Genomic DNA, 24,360 nt, shown 5'->3' on the forward strand with positions numbered 1-24,360 from the left:
ACACGACACCAACACACCCACCCAAAGAGTCTTTACGATTTTCACAACACACAAACCGATGCACACGTCGACGATAAATCCGCGAGATTTTACTTTATTCGAATACATTGAACGATTTTTATTCCCCATTAGCCGTCGTAGCGGATCCTGTCGATCCTTGCAATCCTTCGCCATGCGGTCCCAACAGTCAGTGCCGGGAAGTTAACGGTCAGGGCGTGTGCTCGTGCCTGCCCACATACGTTGGCTCTCCGCCGGCGTGTCGACCCGAGTGCGTGGTCAGTTCGGAATGTCCCCACGATAAGGCTTGTTTCAATCAAAAATGTACGAATCCGTGTCCGGGACCCTGCGGTACCAACTCCCGCTGCAACGTCAACAATCACAGTCCGATCTGCTCTTGCAATCCTGGCTACACCGGCGACCCGTTCTCGAGATGCTATCCCATACCTCGTGAGTGTTTTTTCTGCGCGTGCTTTCCTCGAATTCGCGTCAAAGCCGACCCTCCCCTTAACCCTCGTTGCTTCGTATTTCAGCGCCAATGCCCCCGCCCCAACAAGAACCCTACAGAGATCCGTGCGTGCCTTCGCCTTGCGGACTTAACTCTCAGTGCAGGGACATCGGCGGCGTGCCGTCGTGTTCCTGTTTGGCCACATTCATTGGCAGCCCTCCGAATTGTCGCGCCGAGTGCACGATCAATCCGGAGTGTCCCAGCAACAAGGCTTGCATGAATCAAAAGTGTCGCGACCCCTGCCCCGGCTCGTGCGGTTTGAGCGCCAATTGCGCGGTCATAAACCACACGCCGGTGTGCACATGTCCCGATGGATACACGGGAGATCCGTTCACCAGCTGTTACCCCAAGCCTCCACGTAAGAAACGCCCCTTTAAAATCTCCGTCTCTCGCGATAACCGCGAGACGTCGCTTAGTGATCGATCGATCTCATCCTTCCCGTTGTCGTTTTAGAAATCGAACCCGAAGAACCAGACCCCTGCAATCCGTCTCCTTGCGGAGCGAACGCTCAATGCGCCGACGGCGCGTGCACTTGTCTGCCCGAATACCAGGGCGATCCTTACACCGGATGTAGACCGGAGTGCGTCGTCAGCGCCGAGTGTCCCAGAGACAGAGCGTGCGTGCGCAACAAATGTGTCGATCCCTGTCCCGGAACGTGCGGTCAGAACGCAGTATGCGACGTCATCAATCACATACCCATGTGCAATTGTCCTCCGGGACTCAATGGAAACGCATTCGTGGAATGCAGACCAATGCAGGGTAGGCCATCTCACTCGTCGCTCTGGCGCTTGTCTCGACCGCGAACGCATTATTCGACGCTCATGCCTTTATTTCATGTTGTGATTTAGCTCCTGTCCATACGAACCCTTGCAATCCGTCACCATGCGGCCCCAACAGTCAATGTAGGGAGATCAACGGTCAGGCGGTGTGCTCTTGCGTACCAGGATACATAGGAAGCCCTCCCACCTGTCGCCCCGAATGCGTTGTCAGCTCCGAGTGTCCCCAGAACGAAGCTTGTAGCAATCAGAAATGTAGAGACCCCTGTCCCGGCACTTGCGGCGTAAGCGCGAGATGCGGAGTCATAAATCACAACCCCATATGCACTTGCCCGCAAAGATACACTGGCGATCCCTTCGTCAGATGCCAACCGATACGTAAGACAATGCCCCCTTATAGACGCTTTCATTTTTATTCCTTCGCTTTTTCATTACTCTTATATCGAATTCGCGCATACCGATTTGTTCAACGTCCGTTCGACTTTCCACAGCGGATATACCCCCAGTGCACGTGAACCCGTGCCAACCCTCACCATGCGGACCGAACTCGCAGTGCAAAGAGATCGGAGATTCTCCGTCGTGCTCTTGTCTGCCCGAATTCGTTGGCTCCCCGCCGAACTGTCGACCGGAATGCGTCAGCAATGCCGAATGCTCCAGCCACCTCGCATGCATCGGTCAAAAGTGTAGAGATCCTTGTCCGGGATCGTGTGGTGCTAACGCCGAATGCCGCGTAGTCAGTCACACGCCAATGTGCATTTGTAACGTCGGTTTCATTGGCGATCCGTTCGTCCAGTGCTTGCCTCGTCAGTCTGATCCCATACCGGAAGAACGTCCGGCTCCTTGCACCCCGTCTCCATGCGGAGCGAACGCGGTGTGCAGAGAGCAGAGTGGCGCCGGATCGTGCACGTGTCTGCCGGAATATTTCGGCAACCCTTACGAAGGATGTCGCCCCGAGTGCGTCATCAACTCGGATTGTCCCTCCAACAGAGCCTGCCTCCGAAACAAATGTCAAGACCCGTGTCCGGGAACTTGCGGTCAGAACGCGGACTGTCAAGTGATCAATCACCTACCGTCCTGCACTTGCAGACCGGGATACACCGGTGATCCGTTCCGCTATTGCAACGTTTACCAAGAGCGTAAGATATCCCGAATTTCGCTAAAACTTAACATTCAGAAACACACGTATTCACAAAACACAATTGAACAATACCATAATCGAATATACACATGCATTTGTTAACACGACACCAACACACCCACCCAAAGAGTCTTTACGATTTTCACAACACACAAACCGATGCACACGTCGACGATAAATCCGCGAGATTTTACTTTATTCGAATACATTGAACGATTTTTATTCCCCATTAGCCGTCGTAGGGGATCCTGTCGATCCTTGCAATCCTTCGCCATGCGGTCCCAACAGTCAGTGCCGGGAAGTTAACGGTCAGGGCGTGTGCTCGTGCCTGCCCACATACGTTGGCTCTCCGCCGGCGTGTCGACCCGAGTGCGTGGTCAGTTCGGAATGTCCCCACGATAAGGCTTGTTTCAATCAAAAATGTACGAATCCGTGTCCGGGACCCTGCGGTACCAACTCCCGCTGCAACGTCAACAATCACAGTCCGATCTGCTCTTGCAATCCTGGCTACACCGGCGACCCGTTCTCGAGATGCTATCCCATACCTCGTGAGTGTTTTTTCTGCGCGTGCTTTCCTCGAATTCGCGTCAAAGCCGACCCTCCCCTTAACCCTCGTTGCTTCGTATTTCAGCGCCAATGCCCCCGCCCCAACAAGAACCCTACAGAGATCCGTGCGTGCCTTCGCCTTGCGGACTTAACTCTCAGTGCAGGGACATCGGCGGCGTGCCGTCGTGTTCCTGTTTGGCCACATTCATTGGCAGCCCTCCGAATTGTCGCGCCGAGTGCACGATCAATCCGGAGTGTCCCAGCAACAAGGCTTGCATGAATCAAAAGTGTCGCGACCCCTGCCCCGGCTCGTGCGGTTTGAGCGCCAATTGCGCGGTCATAAACCACACGCCGGTGTGCACATGTCCCGATGGATACACGGGAGATCCGTTCACCAGCTGTTACCCCAAGCCTCCACGTAAGAAACGCCCCTTTAAAATCTCCGTCTCTCGCGATAACCGCGAGACGTCGCTTAGTGATCGATCGATCTCATCCTTCCCGTTGTCGTTTTAGAAATCGAACCCGAAGAACCAGACCCCTGCAATCCGTCTCCTTGCGGAGCGAACGCTCAATGCGCCGACGGCGCGTGCACTTGTCTGCCCGAATACCAGGGCGATCCTTACACCGGATGTAGACCGGAGTGCGTCGTCAGCGCCGAGTGTCCCAGAGACAGAGCGTGCGTGCGCAACAAATGTGTCGATCCCTGTCCCGGAACGTGCGGTCAGAACGCAGTATGCGACGTCATCAATCACATACCCATGTGCAATTGTCCTCCGGGACTCAATGGAAACGCATTCGTGGAATGCAGACCAATGCAGGGTAGGCCATCTCACTCGTCGCTCTGGCGCTTGTCTCGACCGCGAACGCATTATTCGACGCTCATGCCTTTATTTCATGTTGTGATTTAGCTCCTGTCCATACGAACCCTTGCAATCCGTCACCATGCGGCCCCAACAGTCAATGTAGGGAGATCAACGGTCAGGCGGTGTGCTCTTGCGTACCAGGATACATAGGAAGCCCTCCCACCTGTCGCCCCGAATGCGTTGTCAGCTCCGAGTGTCCCCAGAACGAAGCTTGTAGCAATCAGAAATGTAGAGACCCCTGTCCCGGCACTTGCGGCGTAAGCGCGAGATGCGGAGTCATAAATCACAACCCCATATGCACTTGCCCGCAAAGATACACTGGCGATCCCTTCGTCAGATGCCAACCGATACGTAAGACAATGCCCCCTTATAGACGCTTTCATTTTTATTCCTTCGCTTTTTCATTACTCTTATATCGAATTCGCGCATACCGATTTGTTCAACGTCCGTTCGACTTTCCACAGCGGATATACCCCCAGTGCACGTGAACCCGTGCCAACCCTCACCATGCGGACCGAACTCGCAGTGCAAAGAGATCGGAGATTCTCCGTCGTGCTCTTGTCTGCCCGAATTCGTTGGCTCCCCGCCGAACTGTCGACCGGAATGCGTCAGCAATGCCGAATGCTCCAGCCACCTCGCATGCATCGGTCAAAAGTGTAGAGATCCTTGTCCGGGATCGTGTGGTGCTAACGCCGAATGCCGCGTAGTCAGTCACACGCCAATGTGCATTTGTAACGTCGGTTTCATTGGCGATCCGTTCGTCCAGTGCTTGCCTCGTCAGTCTGATCCCATACCGGAAGAACGTCCGGCTCCTTGCACCCCGTCTCCATGCGGAGCGAACGCGGTGTGCAGAGAGCAGAGTGGCGCCGGATCGTGCACGTGTCTGCCGGAATATTTCGGCAACCCTTACGAAGGATGTCGCCCCGAGTGCGTCATCAACTCGGATTGTCCCTCCAACAGAGCCTGCCTCCGAAACAAATGTCAAGACCCGTGTCCGGGAACTTGCGGTCAGAACGCGGACTGTCAAGTGATCAATCACCTACCGTCCTGCACTTGCAGACCGGGATACACCGGTGATCCGTTCCGCTATTGCAACGTTTACCAAGAGCGTAAGATATCCCGAATTTCGCTAAAACTTAACATTCAGAAACACACGTATTCACAAAACACAATTGAACAATACCATAATCGAATATACACATGCATTTGTTAACACGACACCAACACACCCACCCAAAGAGTCTTTACGATTTTCACAACACACAAACCGATGCACACGTCGACGATAAATCCGCGAGATTTTACTTTATTCGAATACATTGAACGATTTTTATTCCCCATTAGCCGTCGTAGGGGATCCTGTCGATCCTTGCAATCCTTCGCCATGCGGTCCCAACAGTCAGTGCCGGGAAGTTAACGGTCAGGGCGTGTGCTCGTGCCTGCCCACATACGTTGGCTCTCCGCCGGCGTGTCGACCCGAGTGCGTGGTCAGTTCGGAATGTCCCCACGATAAGGCTTGTTTCAATCAAAAATGTACGAATCCGTGTCCGGGACCCTGCGGTACCAACTCCCGCTGCAACGTCAACAATCACAGTCCGATCTGCTCTTGCAATCCTGGCTACACCGGCGACCCGTTCTCGAGATGCTATCCCATACCTCGTGAGTGTTTTTTCTGCGCGTGCTTTCCTCGAATTCGCGTCAAAGCCGACCCTCCCCTTAACCCTCGTTGCTTCGTATTTCAGCGCCAATGCCCCCGCCCCAACAAGAACCCTACAGAGATCCGTGCGTGCCTTCGCCTTGCGGACTTAACTCTCAGTGCAGGGACATCGGCGGCGTGCCGTCGTGTTCCTGTTTGGCCACATTCATTGGCAGCCCTCCGAATTGTCGCGCCGAGTGCACGATCAATCCGGAGTGTCCCAGCAACAAGGCTTGCATGAATCAAAAGTGTCGCGACCCCTGCCCCGGCTCGTGCGGTTTGAGCGCCAATTGCGCGGTCATAAACCACACGCCGGTGTGCACATGTCCCGATGGATACACGGGAGATCCGTTCACCAGCTGTTACCCCAAGCCTCCACGTAAGAAACGCCCCTTTAAAATCTCCGTCTCTCGCGATAACCGCGAGACGTCGCTTAGTGATCGATCGATCTCATCCTTCCCGTTGTCGTTTTAGAAATCGAACCCGAAGAACCAGACCCCTGCAATCCGTCTCCTTGCGGAGCGAACGCTCAATGCGCCGACGGCGCGTGCACTTGTCTGCCCGAATACCAGGGCGATCCTTACACCGGATGTAGACCGGAGTGCGTCGTCAGCGCCGAGTGTCCCAGAGACAGAGCGTGCGTGCGCAACAAATGTGTCGATCCCTGTCCCGGAACGTGCGGTCAGAACGCAGTATGCGACGTCATCAATCACATACCCATGTGCAATTGTCCTCCGGGACTCAATGGAAACGCATTCGTGGAATGCAGACCAATGCAGGGTAGGCCATCTCACTCGTCGCTCTGGCGCTTGTCTCGACCGCGAACGCATTATTCGACGCTCATGCCTTTATTTCATGTTGTGATTTAGCTCCTGTCCATACGAACCCTTGCAATCCGTCACCATGCGGCCCCAACAGTCAATGTAGGGAGATCAACGGTCAGGCGGTGTGCTCTTGCGTACCAGGATACATAGGAAGCCCTCCCACCTGTCGCCCCGAATGCGTTGTCAGCTCCGAGTGTCCCCAGAACGAAGCTTGTAGCAATCAGAAATGTAGAGACCCCTGTCCCGGCACTTGCGGCGTAAGCGCGAGATGCGGAGTCATAAATCACAACCCCATATGCACTTGCCCGCAAAGATACACTGGCGATCCCTTCGTCAGATGCCAACCGATACGTAAGACAATGCCCCCTTATAGACGCTTTCATTTTTATTCCTTCGCTTTTTCATTACTCTTATATCGAATTCGCGCATACCGATTTGTTCAACGTCCGTTCGACTTTCCACAGCGGATATACCCCCAGTGCACGTGAACCCGTGCCAACCCTCACCATGCGGACCGAACTCGCAGTGCAAAGAGATCGGAGATTCTCCGTCGTGCTCTTGTCTGCCCGAATTCGTTGGCTCCCCGCCGAACTGTCGACCGGAATGCGTCAGCAATGCCGAATGCTCCAGCCACCTCGCATGCATCGGTCAAAAGTGTAGAGATCCTTGTCCGGGATCGTGTGGTGCTAACGCCGAATGCCGCGTAGTCAGTCACACGCCAATGTGCATTTGTAACGTCGGTTTCATTGGCGATCCGTTCGTCCAGTGCTTGCCTCGTCAGTCTGATCCCATACCGGAAGAACGTCCGGCTCCTTGCACCCCGTCTCCATGCGGAGCGAACGCGGTGTGCAGAGAGCAGAGTGGCGCCGGATCGTGCACGTGTCTGCCGGAATATTTCGGCAACCCTTACGAAGGATGTCGCCCCGAGTGCGTCATCAACTCGGATTGTCCCTCCAACAGAGCCTGCCTCCGAAACAAATGTCAAGACCCGTGTCCGGGAACTTGCGGTCAGAACGCGGACTGTCAAGTGATCAATCACCTACCGTCCTGCACTTGCAGACCGGGATACACCGGTGATCCGTTCCGCTATTGCAACGTTTACCAAGAGCGTAAGATATCCCGAATTTCGCTAAAACTTAACATTCAGAAACACACGTATTCACAAAACACAATTGAACAATACCATAATCGAATATACACATGCATTTGTTAACACGACACCAACACACCCACCCAAAGAGTCTTTACGATTTTCACAACACACAAACCGATGCACACGTCGACGATAAATCCGCGAGATTTTACTTTATTCGAATACATTGAACGATTTTTATTCCCCATTAGCCGTCGTAGGGGATCCTGTCGATCCTTGCAATCCTTCGCCATGCGGTCCCAACAGTCAGTGCCGGGAAGTTAACGGTCAGGGCGTGTGCTCGTGCCTGCCCACATACGTTGGCTCTCCGCCGGCGTGTCGACCCGAGTGCGTGGTCAGTTCGGAATGTCCCCACGATAAGGCTTGTTTCAATCAAAAATGTACGAATCCGTGTCCGGGACCCTGCGGTACCAACTCCCGCTGCAACGTCAACAATCACAGTCCGATCTGCTCTTGCAATCCTGGCTACACCGGCGACCCGTTCTCGAGATGCTTTCCCATACCTCGTGAGTGTTTTTTCTGCGCGTGCTTTCCTCGAATTCGCGTCAAAGCCGACCCTCCCCTTAACCCTCGTTGCTTCGTATTTCAGCGCCAATGCCCCCGCCCCAACAAGAACCCTACAGAGATCCGTGCGTGCCTTCGCCTTGCGGACTTAACTCTCAGTGCAGGGACATCGGCGGCGTGCCGTCGTGTTCCTGTTTGGCCACATTCATTGGCAGCCCTCCGAATTGTCGCGCCGAGTGCACGATCAATCCGGAGTGTCCCAGCAACAAGGCTTGCATGAATCAAAAGTGTCGCGACCCCTGCCCCGGCTCGTGCGGTTTGAGCGCCAATTGCGCGGTCATAAACCACACGCCGGTGTGCACATGTCCCGATGGATACACGGGAGATCCGTTCACCAGCTGTTACCCCAAGCCTCCACGTAAGAAACGCCCCTTTAAAATCTCCGTCTCTCGCGATAACCGCGAGACGTCGCTTAGTGATCGATCGATCTCATCCTTCCCGTTGTCGTTTTAGAAATCGAACCCGAAGAACCAGACCCCTGCAATCCGTCTCCTTGCGGAGCGAACGCTCAATGCGCCGACGGCGCGTGCACTTGTCTGCCCGAATACCAGGGCGATCCTTACACCGGATGTAGACCGGAGTGCGTCGTCAGCGCCGAGTGTCCCAGAGACAGAGCGTGCGTGCGCAACAAATGTGTCGATCCCTGTCCCGGAACGTGCGGTCAGAACGCAGTATGCGACGTCATCAATCACATACCCATGTGCAATTGTCCTCCGGGACTCAATGGAAACGCATTCGTGGAATGCAGACCAATGCAGGGTAGGCCATCTCACTCGTCGCTCTGGCGCTTGTCTCGACCGCGAACGCATTATTCGACGCTCATGCCTTTATTTCATGTTGTGATTTAGCTCCTGTCCATACGAACCCTTGCAATCCGTCACCATGCGGCCCCAACAGTCAATGTAGGGAGATCAACGGTCAGGCGGTGTGCTCTTGCGTACCAGGATACATAGGAAGCCCTCCCACCTGTCGCCCCGAATGCGTTGTCAGCTCCGAGTGTCCCCAGAACGAAGCTTGTAGCAATCAGAAATGTAGAGACCCCTGTCCCGGCACTTGCGGCGTAAGCGCGAGATGCGGAGTCATAAATCACAACCCCATATGCACTTGCCCGCAAAGATACACTGGCGATCCCTTCGTCAGATGCCAACCGATACGTAAGACAATGCCCCCTTATAGACGCTTTCATTTTTATTCCTTCGCTTTTTCATTACTCTTATATCGAATTCGCGCATACCGATTTGTTCAACGTCCGTTCGACTTTCCACAGCGGATATACCCCCAGTGCACGTGAACCCGTGCCAACCCTCACCATGCGGACCGAACTCGCAGTGCAAAGAGATCGGAGATTCTCCGTCGTGCTCTTGTCTGCCCGAATTCGTTGGCTCCCCGCCGAACTGTCGACCGGAATGCGTCAGCAATGCCGAATGCTCCAGCCACCTCGCATGCATCGGTCAAAAGTGTAGAGATCCTTGTCCGGGATCGTGTGGTGCTAACGCCGAATGCCGCGTAGTCAGTCACACGCCAATGTGCATTTGTAACGTCGGTTTCATTGGCGATCCGTTCGTCCAGTGCTTGCCTCGTCAGTCTGATCCCATACCGGAAGAACGTCCGGCTCCTTGCACCCCGTCTCCATGCGGAGCGAACGCGGTGTGCAGAGAGCAGAGTGGCGCCGGATCGTGCACGTGTCTGCCGGAATATTTCGGCAACCCTTACGAAGGATGTCGCCCCGAGTGCGTCATCAACTCGGATTGTCCCTCCAACAGAGCCTGCCTCCGAAACAAATGTCAAGACCCGTGTCCGGGAACTTGCGGTCAGAACGCGGACTGTCAAGTGATCAATCACCTACCGTCCTGCACTTGCAGACCGGGATACACCGGTGATCCGTTCCGCTATTGCAACGTTTACCAAGAGCGTAAGATATCCCGAATTTCGCTAAAACTTAACATTCAGAAACACACGTATTCACAAAACACAATTGAACAATACCATAATCGAATATACACATGCATTTGTTAACACGACACCAACACACCCACCCAAAGAGTCTTTACGATTTTCACAACACACAAACCGATGCACACGTCGACGATAAATCCGCGAGATTTTACTTTATTCGAATACATTGAACGATTTTTATTCCCCATTAGCCGTCGTAGCGGATCCTGTCGATCCTTGCAATCCTTCGCCATGCGGTCCCAACAGTCAGTGCCGGGAAGTTAACGGTCAGGGCGTGTGCTCGTGCCTGCCCACATACGTTGGCTCTCCGCCGGCGTGTCGACCCGAGTGCGTGGTCAGTTCGGAATGTCCCCACGATAAGGCTTGTTTCAATCAAAAATGTACGAATCCGTGTCCGGGACCCTGCGGTACCAACTCCCGCTGCAACGTCAACAATCACAGTCCGATCTGCTCTTGCAATCCTGGCTACACCGGCGACCCGTTCTCGAGATGCTATCCCATACCTCGTGAGTGTTTTTTCTGCGCGTGCTTTCCTCGAATTCGCGTCAAAGCCGACCCTCCCCTTAACCCTCGTTGCTTCGTATTTCAGCGCCAATGCCCCCGCCCCAACAAGAACCCTACAGAGATCCGTGCGTGCCTTCGCCTTGCGGACTTAACTCTCAGTGCAGGGACATCGGCGGCGTGCCGTCGTGTTCCTGTTTGGCCACATTCATTGGCAGCCCTCCGAATTGTCGCGCCGAGTGCACGATCAATCCGGAGTGTCCCAGCAACAAGGCTTGCATGAATCAAAAGTGTCGCGACCCCTGCCCCGGCTCGTGCGGTTTGAGCGCCAATTGCGCGGTCATAAACCACACGCCGGTGTGCACATGTCCCGATGGATACACGGGAGATCCGTTCACCAGCTGTTACCCCAAGCCTCCACGTAAGAAACGCCCCTTTAAAATCTCCGTCTCTCGCGATAACCGCGAGACGTCGCTTAGTGATCGATCGATCTCATCCTTCCCGTTGTCGTTTTAGAAATCGAACCCGAAGAACCAGACCCCTGCAATCCGTCTCCTTGCGGAGCGAACGCTCAATGCGCCGACGGCGCGTGCACTTGTCTGCCCGAATACCAGGGCGATCCTTACACCGGATGTAGACCGGAGTGCGTCGTCAGCGCCGAGTGTCCCAGAGACAGAGCGTGCGTGCGCAACAAATGTGTCGATCCCTGTCCCGGAACGTGCGGTCAGAACGCAGTATGCGACGTCATCAATCACATACCCATGTGCAATTGTCCTCCGGGACTCAATGGAAACGCATTCGTGGAATGCAGACCAATGCAGGGTAGGCCATCTCACTCGTCGCTCTGGCGCTTGTCTCGACCGCGAACGCATTATTCGACGCTCATGCCTTTATTTCATGTTGTGATTTAGCTCCTGTCCATACGAACCCTTGCAATCCGTCACCATGCGGCCCCAACAGTCAATGTAGGGAGATCAACGGTCAGGCGGTGTGCTCTTGCGTACCAGGATACATAGGAAGCCCTCCCACCTGTCGCCCCGAATGCGTTGTCAGCTCCGAGTGTCCCCAGAACGAAGCTTGTAGCAATCAGAAATGTAGAGACCCCTGTCCCGGCACTTGCGGCGTAAGCGCGAGATGCGGAGTCATAAATCACAACCCCATATGCACTTGCCCGCAAAGATACACTGGCGATCCCTTCGTCAGATGCCAACCGATACGTAAGACAATGCCCCCTTATAGACGCTTTCATTTTTATTCCTTCGCTTTTTCATTACTCTTATATCGAATTCGCGCATACCGATTTGTTCAACGTCCGTTCGACTTTCCACAGCGGATATACCCCCAGTGCACGTGAACCCGTGCCAACCCTCACCATGCGGACCGAACTCGCAGTGCAAAGAGATCGGAGATTCTCCGTCGTGCTCTTGTCTGCCCGAATTCGTTGGCTCCCCGCCGAACTGTCGACCGGAATGCGTCAGCAATGCCGAATGCTCCAGCCACCTCGCATGCATCGGTCAAAAGTGTAGAGATCCTTGTCCGGGATCGTGTGGTGCTAACGCCGAATGCCGCGTAGTCAGTCACACGCCAATGTGCATTTGTAACGTCGGTTTCATTGGCGATCCGTTCGTCCAGTGCTTGCCTCGTCAGTCTGATCCCATACCGGAAGAACGTCCGGCTCCTTGCACCCCGTCTCCATGCGGAGCGAACGCGGTGTGCAGAGAGCAGAGTGGCGCCGGATCGTGCACGTGTCTGCCGGAATATTTCGGCAACCCTTACGAAGGATGTCGCCCCGAGTGCGTCATCAACTCGGATTGTCCCTCCAACAGAGCCTGCCTCCGAAACAAATGTCAAGACCCGTGTCCGGGAACTTGCGGTCAGAACGCGGACTGTCAAGTGATCAATCACCTACCGTCCTGCACTTGCAGACCGGGATACACCGGTGATCCGTTCCGCTATTGCAACGTTTACCAAGAGCGTAAGATATCCCGAATTTCGCTAAAACTTAACATTCAGAAACACACGTATTCACAAAACACAATTGAACAATACCATAATCGAATATACACATGCATTTGTTAACACGACACCAACACACCCACCCAAAGAGTCTTTACGATTTTCACAACACACAAACCGATGCACACGTCGACGATAAATCCGCGAGATTTTACTTTATTCGAATACATTGAACGATTTTTATTCCCCATTAGCCGTCGTAGCGGATCCTGTCGATCCTTGCAATCCTTCGCCATGCGGTCCCAACAGTCAGTGCCGGGAAGTTAACGGTCAGGGCGTGTGCTCGTGCCTGCCCACATACGTTGGCTCTCCGCCGGCGTGTCGACCCGAGTGCGTGGTCAGTTCGGAATGTCCCCACGATAAGGCTTGTTTCAATCAAAAATGTACGAATCCGTGTCCGGGACCCTGCGGTACCAACTCCCGCTGCAACGTCAACAATCACAGTCCGATCTGCTCTTGCAATCCTGGCTACACCGGCGACCCGTTCTCGAGATGCTATCCCATACCTCGTGAGTGTTTTTTCTGCGCGTGCTTTCCTCGAATTCGCGTCAAAGCCGACCCTCCCCTTAACCCTCGTTGCTTCGTATTTCAGCGCCAATGCCCCCGCCCCAACAAGAACCCTACAGAGATCCGTGCGTGCCTTCGCCTTGCGGACTTAACTCTCAGTGCAGGGACATCGGCGGCGTGCCGTCGTGTTCCTGTTTGGCCACATTCATTGGCAGCCCTCCGAATTGTCGCGCCGAGTGCACGATCAATCCGGAGTGTCCCAGCAACAAGGCTTGCATGAATCAAAAGTGTCGCGACCCCTGCCCCGGCTCGTGCGGTTTGAGCGCCAATTGCGCGGTCATAAACCACACGCCGGTGTGCACATGTCCCGATGGATACACGGGAGATCCGTTCACCAGCTGTTACCCCAAGCCTCCACGTAAGAAACGCCCCTTTAAAATCTCCGTCTCTCGCGATAACCGCGAGACGTCGCTTAGTGATCGATCGATCTCATCCTTCCCGTTGTCGTTTTAGAAATCGAACCCGAAGAACCAGACCCCTGCAATCCGTCTCCTTGCGGAGCGAACGCTCAATGCGCCGACGGCGCGTGCACTTGTCTGCCCGAATACCAGGGCGATCCTTACACCGGATGTAGACCGGAGTGCGTCGTCAGCGCCGAGTGTCCCAGAGACAGAGCGTGCGTGCGCAACAAATGTGTCGATCCCTGTCCCGGAACGTGCGGTCAGAACGCAGTATGCGACGTCATCAATCACATACCCATGTGCAATTGTCCTCCGGGACTCAATGGAAACGCATTCGTGGAATGCAGACCAATGCAGGGTAGGCCATCTCACTCGTCGCTCTGGCGCTTGTCTCGACCGCGAACGCATTATTCGACGCTCATGCCTTTATTTCATGTTGTGATTTAGCTCCTGTCCATACGAACCCTTGCAATCCGTCACCATGCGGCCCCAACAGTCAATGTAGGGAGATCAACGGTCAGGCGGTGTGCTCTTGCGTACCAGGATACATAGGAAGCCCTCCCACCTGTCGCCCCGAATGCGTTGTCAGCTCCGAGTGTCCCCAGAACGAAGCTTGTAGCAATCAGAAATGTAGAGACCCCTGTCCCGGCACTTGCGGCGTAAGCGCGAGATGCGGAGTCATAAATCACAACCCCATATGCACTTGCCCGCAAAGATACACTGGCGATCCCTTCGTCAGATGCCAACCGATACGTAAGACAATGCCCCCTTATAGACGCTTTCATTTTTATTCCTTCGCTTTTTCATTACTCTTATATCGAATTCGCGCATACCGATTTGTTCAACGTCCGTTCGACTTTCCACAGCGGATATACCCCCAGTGCACGTGAACCCGTGCCAACCCTCACCATGCGGACCGAACTCGCAGTGCAAAGAGATCGGAGATTCTCCGTCGTGCTCTTGTCTGCCCGAATTCGTTGGCTCCCCGCCGAACTGTCGACCGGAATGCGTCAGCAATGCCGAATGCTCCAGCCACCTCGCATGCATCGGTCAAAAGTGTAGAGATCCTTGTCCGGGATCGTGTGGTGCTAACGCCGAATGCCGCGTAGTCAGTCACACGCCAATGTGCATTTGTAACGTCGGTTTCATTGGCGATCCGTTCGTCCAGTGCTTGCCTCGTCAGTCTGATCCCATACCGGAAGAACGTCCGGCTCCTTGCACCCCGTCTCCATGCGGAGCGAACGCGGTGTGCAGAGAGCAGAGTGGCGCCGGATCGTGCACGTGTCTGCCGGAATATTTCGGCAACCCTTACGAAGGATGTCGCCCCGAGTGCGTCATCAACTCGGATTGTCCCTCCAACAGAGCCTGCCTCCGAAACAAATGTCAAGACCCGTGTCCGGGAACTTGCGGTCAGAACGCGGACTGTCAAGTGATCAATCACCTACCGTCCTGCACTTGCAGACCGGGATACACCGGTGATCCGTTCCGCTATTGCAACGTTTACCAAGAGCGTAAGATATCCCGAATTTCGCTAAAACTTAACATTCAGAAACACACGTATTCACAAAACACAATAAAAACAAATAACACAATCGAATACGCACATTGGTGCACACTACACCAACACACTACCACGAAGTGTATTCACAATTTCCACATCATCCACACTCAATGCACACGTCGACGATAAATCCGCGAGCTTTTGTTTTTCAGAATATATTGAACTATTTTTTTTCCCAATAGCCGTCGTAGCGGATTCGGTCGATCCATGCAATCCTTCGCCTTGCGGTCCCAACAGTCAGTGTCGGGAAGTTAACGGTCAGGGCGTGTGCTCGTGCCTGCCCACATACGTTGGCTCTCCGCCGGCGTGTCGACCCGAGTGCGTGGTCAGTTCGGAATGTCCCCACGATAAGGCTTGTTTCAATCAAAAATGTACGAATCCGTGTCCAGGACCCTGCGGCACGAACTCCCGCTGCAACGTCAACAACCACAGTCCCATTTGCTCGTGCAATCCGGGCTACACCGGCGACCCGTTCTCGAGATGTTATCCCATACCTCGTGAGTGTTTTGTTGCTGCGCGTGATATCCTCGCATTCGCGCCAAAGTCGACCCGCCCCTTAACCCTCGTTGCTTCGTATTTCAGCGCCGTCACCCCCGCCCCAACAAGAACCCTACAGAGATCCGTGCGTGCCGTCGCCTTGCGGACTTAACTCTCAGTGCAGGGACATCGGCGGCGTGCCGTCGTGTTCCTGTTTGGCCACATTCATTGGCAGCCCTCCGAATTGTCGCGCCGAGTGCACGATCAATCCGGAGTGTCCCAGCAACAAGGCTTGCATGAATCAAAAGTGTCGCGACCCCTGCCCCGGCTCGTGCGGTTTGAGCGCCAATTGCGCGGTCATAAACCACACGCCGGTGTGCACATGTCCCGATGGATACACGGGAGATCCGTTCACCAGCTGTTACCCCAAGCCTCCACGTAAGAAACGCCCCTTTAAAATCTCCGTCTCTCGCGATAACCGCGAGACGTCGCTTAGTGATCGATCGATCTCATCCTTCCCGTTGTCGTTTTAGAAATCGAACCCGAAGAACCAGACCCCTGCAATCCGTCTCCTTGCGGAGCGAACGCTCAATGCGCCGACGGCGCGTGCACTTGTCTGCCCGAATACCAGGGCGATCCTTACACCGGATGTAGACCGGAGTGCGTCGTCAGCGCCGAGTGTCCCAGAGACAGAGCGTGCGTGCGCAACAAATGTGTCGATCCCTGTCCCGGAACGTGCGGTCAGAACGCAGTATGCGACGTCATCAATCACATACCCATGTGCAATTGTCCTCCGGGACTCAATGGAAACGCATTCGTGGAATGCAGACCAATGCAGGGTAGGCCATCTCACTCGTCGCTCTGGCGCTTGTCTCGACCGCGAACGCATTATTCGACGCTCATGCCTTTATTTCATGTTGTGATTTAGCTCCTGTCCATACGAACCCTTGCAATCCGTCACCATGCGGCCCCAACAGTCAATGTAGGGAGATCAACGGTCAGGCGGTGTGCTCTTGCGTACCAGGATACATAGGAAGCCCTCCCACCTGTCGCCCCGAATGCGTTGTCAGCTCCGAGTGTCCCCAGAACGAAGCTTGTAGCAATCAGAAATGTAGAGACCCCTGTCCCGGCACTTGCGGCGTAAGCGCGAGATGCGGAGTCATAAATCACAACCCCATATGCACTTGCCCGCAAAGATACACTGGCGATCCCTTCGTCAGATGCCAACCGATACGTAAGACAATGCCCCCTTATAGACGCTTTCATTTTTATTCCTTCGCTTTTTCATTACTCTTATATCGAATTCGCGCATACCGATTTGTTCAACGTCCGTTCGACTTTCCACAGCGGATATACCCCCAGTGCACGTGAACCCGTGCCAACCCTCACCATGCGGACCGAACTCGCAGTGCAAAGAGATCGGAGATTCTCCGTCGTGCTCTTGTCTGCCCGAATTCGTTGGCTCCCCGCCGAACTGTCGACCGGAATGCGTCAGCAATGCCGAATGCTCCAGCCACCTCGCATGCATCGGTCAAAAGTGTAGAGATCCTTGTCCGGGATCGTGTGGTGCTAACGCCGAATGCCGCGTAGTCAGTCACACGCCAATGTGCATTTGTAACGTCGGTTTCATTGGCGATCCGTTCGTCCAGTGCTTGCCTCGTCAGTCTGATCCCATACCGGAAGAACGTCCGGCTCCTTGCACCCCGTCTCCATGCGGAGCGAACGCGGTGTGCAGAGAGCAGAGTGGCGCCGGATCGTGCACGTGTCTGCCGGAATATTTCGGCAACCCTTACGAAGGATGTCGCCCCGAGTGCGTCATCAACTCGGATTGTCCCTCCAACAGAGCCTGCCTCCGAAACAAATGTCAAGACCCGTGTCCGGGAACTTGCGGTCAGAACGCGGACTGTCAAGTGATCAATCACCTACCGTCCTGCACTTGCAGACCGGGATACACCGGTGATCCGTTCCGCTATTGCAACGTTTACCAAGAGCGTAAGATATCCCGAATTTCGCTAAAACTTAACATTCAGAAACACACGTATTCACAAAACACAATTGAACAATACCATAATCGAATATACACATGCATTTGTTAACACGACACCAACACACCCACCCAAAGAGTCTTTACGATTTTCACAACACACAAACCGATGCACACGTCGACGATAAATCCGCGAGATTTTACTTTATTCGAATACATTGAACGATTTTTATTCCCCATTAGCCGTCGTAGCGGATCCTGTCGATCCTTGCAATCCTTCGCCATGCGGTCCCAACAGTCAGTGCCGGGAAGTTAACGGTCAGGGCGTGTGCTCGTGCCTGCCCACATACGTTGGCTCTCCGCCGGCGTGTCGACCCGAGTGCGTGGTCAGTTCGGAATGTCCCCACGATAAGGCTTGTTTCAATCAAAAATGTACGAATCCGTGTCCGGGACCCTGCGGTACCAACTCCCGCTGCAACGTCAACAATCACAGTCCGATCTGCTCTTGCAATCCTGGCTACACCGGCGACCCGTTCTCGAGATGCTATCCCATACCTCGTGAGTGTTTTTTCTGCGCGTGCTTTCCTCGAATTCGCGTCAAAGCCGACCCTCCCCTTAACCCTCGTTGCTTCGTATTTCAGCGCCAATGCCCCCGCCCCAACAAGAACCCTACAGAGATCCGTGCGTGCCTTCGCCTTGCGGACTTAACTCTCAGTGCAGGGACATCGGCGGCGTGCCGTCGTGTTCCTGTTTGGCCACATTCATTGGCAGCCCTCCGAATTGTCGCGCCGAGTGCACGATCAATCCGGAGTGTCCCAGCAACAAGGCTTGCATGAATCAAAAGTGTCGCGACCCCTGCCCCGGCTCGTGCGGTTTGAGCGCCAATTGCGCGGTCATAAACCACACGCCGGTGTGCACATGTCCCGATGGATACACGGGAGATCCGTTCACCAGCTGTTACCCCAAGCCTCCACGTAAGAAACGCCCCTTTAAAATCTCCGTCTCTCGCGATAACCGCGAGACGTCGCTTAGTGATCGATCGATCTCATCCTTCCCGTTGTCGTTTTAGAAATCGAACCCGAAGAACCAGACCCCTGCAATCCGTCTCCTTGCGGAGCGAACGCTCAATGCGCCGACGGCGCGTGCACTTGTCTGCCCGAATACCAGGGCGATCCTTACACCGGATGTAGACCGGAGTGCGTCGTCAGCGCCGAGTGTCCCAGAGACAGAGCGTGCGTGCGCAACAAATGTGTCGATCCCTGTCCCGGAACGTGCGGTCAGAACGCAGTATGCGACGTCATCAATCACATACCCATGTGCAATTGTCCTCCGGGACTCAATGGAAACGCATTCGTGGAATGCAGACCAATGCAGGGTAGGCCATCTCACTCGTCGCTCTGGCGCTTGTCTCGACCGCGAACGCATTATTCGACGCTCATGCCTTTATTTCATGTTGTGATTTAGCTCCTGTCCATACGAACCCTTGCAATCCGTCACCATGCGGCCCCAACAGTCAATGTAGGGAGATCAACGGTCAGGCGGTGTGCTCTTGCGTACCAGGATACATAGGAAGCCCTCCCACCTGTCGCCCCGAATGCGTTGTCAGCTCCGAGTGTCCCCAGAACGAAGCTTGTAGCAATCAGAAATGTAGAGACCCCTGTCCCGGCACTTGCGGCGTAAGCGCGAGATGCGGAGTCATAAATCACAACCCCATATGCACTTGCCCGCAAAGATACACTGGCGATCCCTTCGTCAGATGCCAACCGATACGTAAGACAATGCCCCCTTATAGACGCTTTCATTTTTATTCCTTCGCTTTTTCATTACTCTTATATCGAATTCGCGCATACCGATTTGTTCAACGTCCGTTCGACTTTCCACAGCGGATATACCCCCAGTGCACGTGAACCCGTGCCAACCCTCACCATGCGGACCGAACTCGCAGTGCAAAGAGATCGGAGATTCTCCGTCGTGCTCTTGTCTGCCCGAATTCGTTGGCTCCCCGCCGAACTGTCGACCGGAATGCGTCAGCAATGCCGAATGCTCCAGCCACCTCGCATGCATCGGTCAAAAGTGTAGAGATCCTTGTCCGGGATCGTGTGGTGCTAACGCCGAATGCCGCGTAGTCAGTCACACGCCAATGTGCATTTGTAACGTCGGTTTCATTGGCGATCCGTTCGTCCAGTGCTTGCCTCGTCAGTCTGATCCCATACCGGAAGAACGTCCGGCTCCTTGCACCCCGTCTCCATGCGGAGCGAACGCGGTGTGCAGAGAGCAGAGTGGCGCCGGATCGTGCACGTGTCTGCCGGAATATTTCGGCAACCCTTACGAAGGATGTCGCCCCGAGTGCGTCATCAACTCGGATTGTCCCTCCAACAGAGCCTGCCTCCGAAACAAATGTCAAGACCCGTGTCCGGGAACTTGCGGTCAGAACGCGGACTGTCAAGTGATCAATCACCTACCGTCCTGCACTTGCAGACCGGGATACACCGGTGATCCGTTCCGCTATTGCAACGTTTACCAAGAGCGTAAGATATCCCGAATTTCGCTAAAACTTAACATTCAGAAACACACGTATTCACAAAACACAATTGAACAATACCATAATCGAATATACACATGCATTTGTTAACACGACACCAACACACCCACCCAAAGAGTCTTTACGATTTTCACAACACACAAACCGATGCACACGTCGACGATAAATCCGCGAGATTTTACTTTATTCGAATACATTGAACGATTTTTATTCCCCATTAGCCGTCGTAGCGGATCCTGTCGATCCTTGCAATCCTTCGCCATGCGGTCCCAACAGTCAGTGCCGGGAAGTTAACGGTCAGGGCGTGTGCTCGTGCCTGCCCACATACGTTGGCTCTCCGCCGGCGTGTCGACCCGAGTGCGTGGTCAGTTCGGAATGTCCCCACGATAAGGCTTGTTTCAATCAAAAATGTACGAATCCGTGTCCGGGACCCTGCGGTACCAACTCCCGCTGCAACGTCAACAATCACAGTCCGATCTGCTCTTGCAATCCTGGCTACACCGGCGACCCGTTCTCGAGATGCTATCCCATACCTTGTGAGTGTTTTTTCTGCGCGTGCTTTCCTCGAATTCGCGTCAAAGCCGACCCTCCCCTTAACCCTCGTTGCTTCGTATTTCAGCGCCAATGCCCCCGCCCCAACAAGAACCCTACAGAGATCCGTGCGTGCCTTCGCCTTGCGGACTTAACTCTCAGTGCAGGGACATCGGCGGCGTGCCGTCGTGTTCCTGTTTGGCCACATTCATTGGCAGCCCTCCGAATTGTCGCGCCGAGTGCACGATCAATCCGGAGTGTCCCAGCAACAAGGCTTGCATGAATCAAAAGTGTCGCGACCCCTGCCCCGGCTCGTGCGGTTTGAGCGCCAATTGCGCGGTCATAAACCACACGCCGGTGTGCACATGTCCCGATGGATACACGGGAGATCCGTTCACCAGCTGTTACCCCAAGCCTCCACGTAAGAAACGCCCCTTTAAAATCTCCGTCTCTCGCGATAACCGCGAGACGTCGCTTAGTGATCGATCGATCTCATCCTTCCCGTTGTCGTTTTAGAAATCGAACCCGAAGAACCAGACCCCTGCAATCCGTCTCCTTGCGGAGCGAACGCTCAATGCGCCGACGGCGCGTGCACTTGTCTGCCCGAATACCAGGGCGATCCTTACACCGGATGTAGACCGGAGTGCGTCGTCAGCGCCGAGTGTCCCAGAGACAGAGCGTGCGTGCGCAACAAATGTGTCGATCCCTGTCCCGGAACGTGCGGTCAGAACGCAGTATGCGACGTCATCAATCACATACCCATGTGCAATTGTCCTCCGGGACTCAATGGAAACGCATTCGTGGAATGCAGACCAATGCAGGGTAGGCCATCTCACTCGTCGCTCTGGCGCTTGTCTCGACCGCGAACGCATTATTCGACGCTCATGCCTTTATTTCATGTTGTGATTTAGCTCCTGTCCATACGAACCCTTGCAATCCGTCACCATGCGGCCCCAACAGTCAATGTAGGGAGATCAACGGTCAGGCGGTGTGCTCTTGCGTACCAGGATACATAGGAAGCCCTCCCACCTGTCGCCCCGAATGCGTTGTCAGCTCCGAGTGTCCCCAGAACGAAGCTTGTAGCAATCAGAAATGTAGAGACCCCTGTCCCGGCACTTGCGGCGTAAGCGCGAGATGCGGAGTCATAAATCACAACCCCATATGCACTTGCCCGCAAAGATACACTGGCGATCCCTTCGTCAGATGCCAACCGATACGTAAGACAATGCCCCCTTATAGACGCTTTCATTTTTATTCCTTCGCTTTTTCATTACTCTTATATCGAATTCGCGCATACCGATTTGTTCAACGTCCGTTCGACTTTCCACAGCGGATATACCCCCAGTGCACGTGAACCCGTGCCAACCCTCACCATGCGGACCGAACTCGCAGTGCAAAGAGATCGGAGATTCTCCGTCGTGCTCTTGTCTGCCCGAATTCGTTGGCTCCCCGCCGAACTGTCGACCGGAATGCGTCAGCAATGCCGAATGCTCCAGCCACCTCGCATGCATCGGTCAAAAGTGTAGAGATCCTTGTCCGGGATCGTGTGGTGCTAACGCCGAATGCCGCGTAGTCAGTCACACGCCAATGTGCATTTGTAACGTCGGTTTCATTGGCGATCCGTTCGTCCAGTGCTTGCCTCGTCAGTCTGATCCCATACCGGAAGAACGTCCGGCTCCTTGCACCCCGTCTCCATGCGGAGCGAACGCGGTGTGCAGAGAGCAGAGTGGCGCCGGATCGTGCACGTGTCTGCCGGAATATTTCGGCAACCCTTACGAAGGATGTCGCCCCGAGTGCGTCATCAACTCGGATTGTCCCTCCAACAGAGCCTGCCTCCGAAACAAATGTCAAAACCCGTGTCCGGGAACTTGCGGTCAGAACGCGGACTGTCAAGTGATCAATCACCTACCGTCCTGCACTTGCAGACCGGGATACACCGGTGATCCGTTCCGCTATTGCAACGTTTACCAAGAGCGTAAGATATCCCGAATTTCGCTAAAACTTAACATTCAGAAACACACGTATTCACAAAACACAATAAAAACAAATAACACAATCGAATACGCACATTGGTGCACACTACACCAACACACTACCACGAAGTGTATTCACAATTTCCACATCATCCACACTCAATGCACACGTCGACGATAAATCCGCGAGCTTTTGTTTTTCAGAATATATTGAACTATTTTTTTTCCCAATAGCCGTCGTAGCGGATTCGGTCGATCCATGCAATCCTTCGCCTTGCGGTCCCAACAGTCAGTGTCGGGAAGTTAACGGTCAGGGCGTGTGCTCGTGCCTGCCCACATACGTTGGCTCTCCGCCGGCGTGTCGACCCGAGTGCGTGGTCAGTTCGGAATGTCCCCACGATAAGGCTTGTTTCAATCAAAAATGTACGAATCCGTGTCCAGGACCCTGCGGCACGAACTCCCGCTGCAACGTCAACAACCACAGTCCCATTTGCTCGTGCAATCCGGGCTACACCGGCGACCCGTTCTCGAGATGTTATCCCATACCTCGTGAGTGTTTTGTTGCTGCGCGTGATATCCTCGCATTCGCGCCAAAGTCGACCCGCCCCTTAACCCTCGTTGCTTCGTATTTCAGCGCCGTCACCCCCGCCCCAACAAGAACCCTACAGAGATCCGTGCGTGCCGTCGCCTTGCGGACTTAACTCTCAGTGCAGGGACATCGGCGGCGTGCCGTCGTGTTCCTGTTTGGCCACATTCATTGGCAGCCCTCCGAATTGTCGCGCCGAGTGCACGATCAATCCGGAGTGTCCCAGCAACAAGGCTTGCATGAATCAAAAGTGTCGCGACCCCTGCCCCGGCTCGTGCGGTTTGAGCGCCAATTGCGCGGTCATAAACCACACGCCGGTGTGCACATGTCCCGATGGATACACGGGAGATCCGTTCACCAGCTGTTACCCCAAGCCTCCACGTAAGAAACGCCCCTTTAAAATCTCCGTCTCTCGCGATAACCGCGAGACGTCGCTTAGTGATCGATCGATCTCATCCTTCCCGTTGTCGTTTTAGAAATCGAACCCGAAGAACCAGACCCCTGCAATCCGTCTCCTTGCGGAGCGAACGCTCAATGCGCCGACGGCGCGTGCACTTGTCTGCCCGAATACCAGGGCGATCCTTACACCGGATGTAGACCGGAGTGCGTCGTCAGCGCCGAGTGTCCCAGAGACAGAGCGTGCGTGCGCAACAAATGTGTCGATCCCTGTCCCGGAACGTGCGGTCAGAACGCAGTATGCGACGTCATCAATCACATACCCATGTGCAATTGTCCTCCGGGACTCAATGGAAACGCATTCGTGGAATGCAGACCAATGCAGGGTAGGCCATCTCACTCGTCGCTCTGGCGCTTGTCTCGACCGCGAACGCATTATTCGACGCTCATGCCTTTATTTCATGTTGTGATTTAGCTCCTGTCCATACGAACCCTTGCAATCCGTCACCATGCGGCCCCAACAGTCAATGTAGGGAGATCAACGGTCAGGCGGTGTGCTCTTGCGTACCAGGATACATAGGAAGCCCTCCCACCTGTCGCCCCGAATGCGTTGTCAGCTCCGAGTGTCCCCAGAACGAAGCTTGTAGCAATCAGAAATGTAGAGACCCCTGTCCCGGCACTTGCGGCGTAAGCGCGAGATGCGGAGTCATAAATCACAACCCCATATGCACTTGCCCGCAAAGATACACTGGCGATCCCTTCGTCAGATGCCAACCGATACGTAAGACAATGCCCCCTTATAGA

General features: G+C 54.4%; 1 protein-coding gene across 1 annotated transcript in view; it reads left to right on the plus strand.

Moving 5' to 3' along the window:
- Positions 1–24,360, plus strand: part of dpy (fibrillin-like protein dumpy) — a 220,073-nt gene that overhangs the window by 156,596 nt on the left and 39,117 nt on the right. Inside the window, 45 exon segments of the mRNA XM_077443110.1 lie at positions 133–447; positions 531–863; positions 959–1,276; positions 1,354–1,659; positions 1,773–2,417; positions 2,653–2,967; positions 3,051–3,383; positions 3,479–3,784; positions 3,874–4,179; positions 4,293–4,937; positions 5,173–5,487; positions 5,571–5,903; positions 5,999–6,304; positions 6,394–6,723; positions 6,813–7,457; positions 7,693–8,007; positions 8,091–8,423; positions 8,534–8,824; positions 8,914–9,219; positions 9,348–9,977; positions 10,213–10,527; positions 10,611–10,943; positions 11,599–11,634; positions 13,574–13,864; positions 13,954–14,259; positions 14,373–15,017; positions 15,250–15,564; positions 15,650–16,015; positions 16,093–16,383; positions 16,473–16,778; positions 16,892–17,536; positions 17,772–18,105; positions 18,204–18,502; positions 18,598–18,903; positions 18,993–19,322; positions 19,412–20,056; positions 20,292–20,606; positions 20,690–21,022; positions 21,133–21,423; positions 21,513–21,818; positions 21,932–22,576; positions 22,809–23,129; positions 23,209–23,541; positions 23,637–23,910; positions 23,997–24,337. Coding sequence (XP_077299236.1) covers positions 133–447; positions 531–863; positions 959–1,276; positions 1,354–1,659; positions 1,773–2,417; positions 2,653–2,967; positions 3,051–3,383; positions 3,479–3,784; positions 3,874–4,179; positions 4,293–4,937; positions 5,173–5,487; positions 5,571–5,903; positions 5,999–6,304; positions 6,394–6,723; positions 6,813–7,457; positions 7,693–8,007; positions 8,091–8,423; positions 8,534–8,824; positions 8,914–9,219; positions 9,348–9,977; positions 10,213–10,527; positions 10,611–10,943; positions 11,599–11,634; positions 13,574–13,864; positions 13,954–14,259; positions 14,373–15,017; positions 15,250–15,564; positions 15,650–16,015; positions 16,093–16,383; positions 16,473–16,778; positions 16,892–17,536; positions 17,772–18,105; positions 18,204–18,502; positions 18,598–18,903; positions 18,993–19,322; positions 19,412–20,056; positions 20,292–20,606; positions 20,690–21,022; positions 21,133–21,423; positions 21,513–21,818; positions 21,932–22,576; positions 22,809–23,129; positions 23,209–23,541; positions 23,637–23,910; positions 23,997–24,337 — 16,548 coding nt within the window.

This window comes from Arctopsyche grandis, chromosome 12, assembly GCF_051622035.1.
Source record: "Arctopsyche grandis isolate Sample6627 chromosome 12, ASM5162203v2, whole genome shotgun sequence".
Lineage (NCBI taxonomy): Eukaryota > Metazoa > Arthropoda > Insecta > Trichoptera > Hydropsychidae > Arctopsyche > Arctopsyche grandis.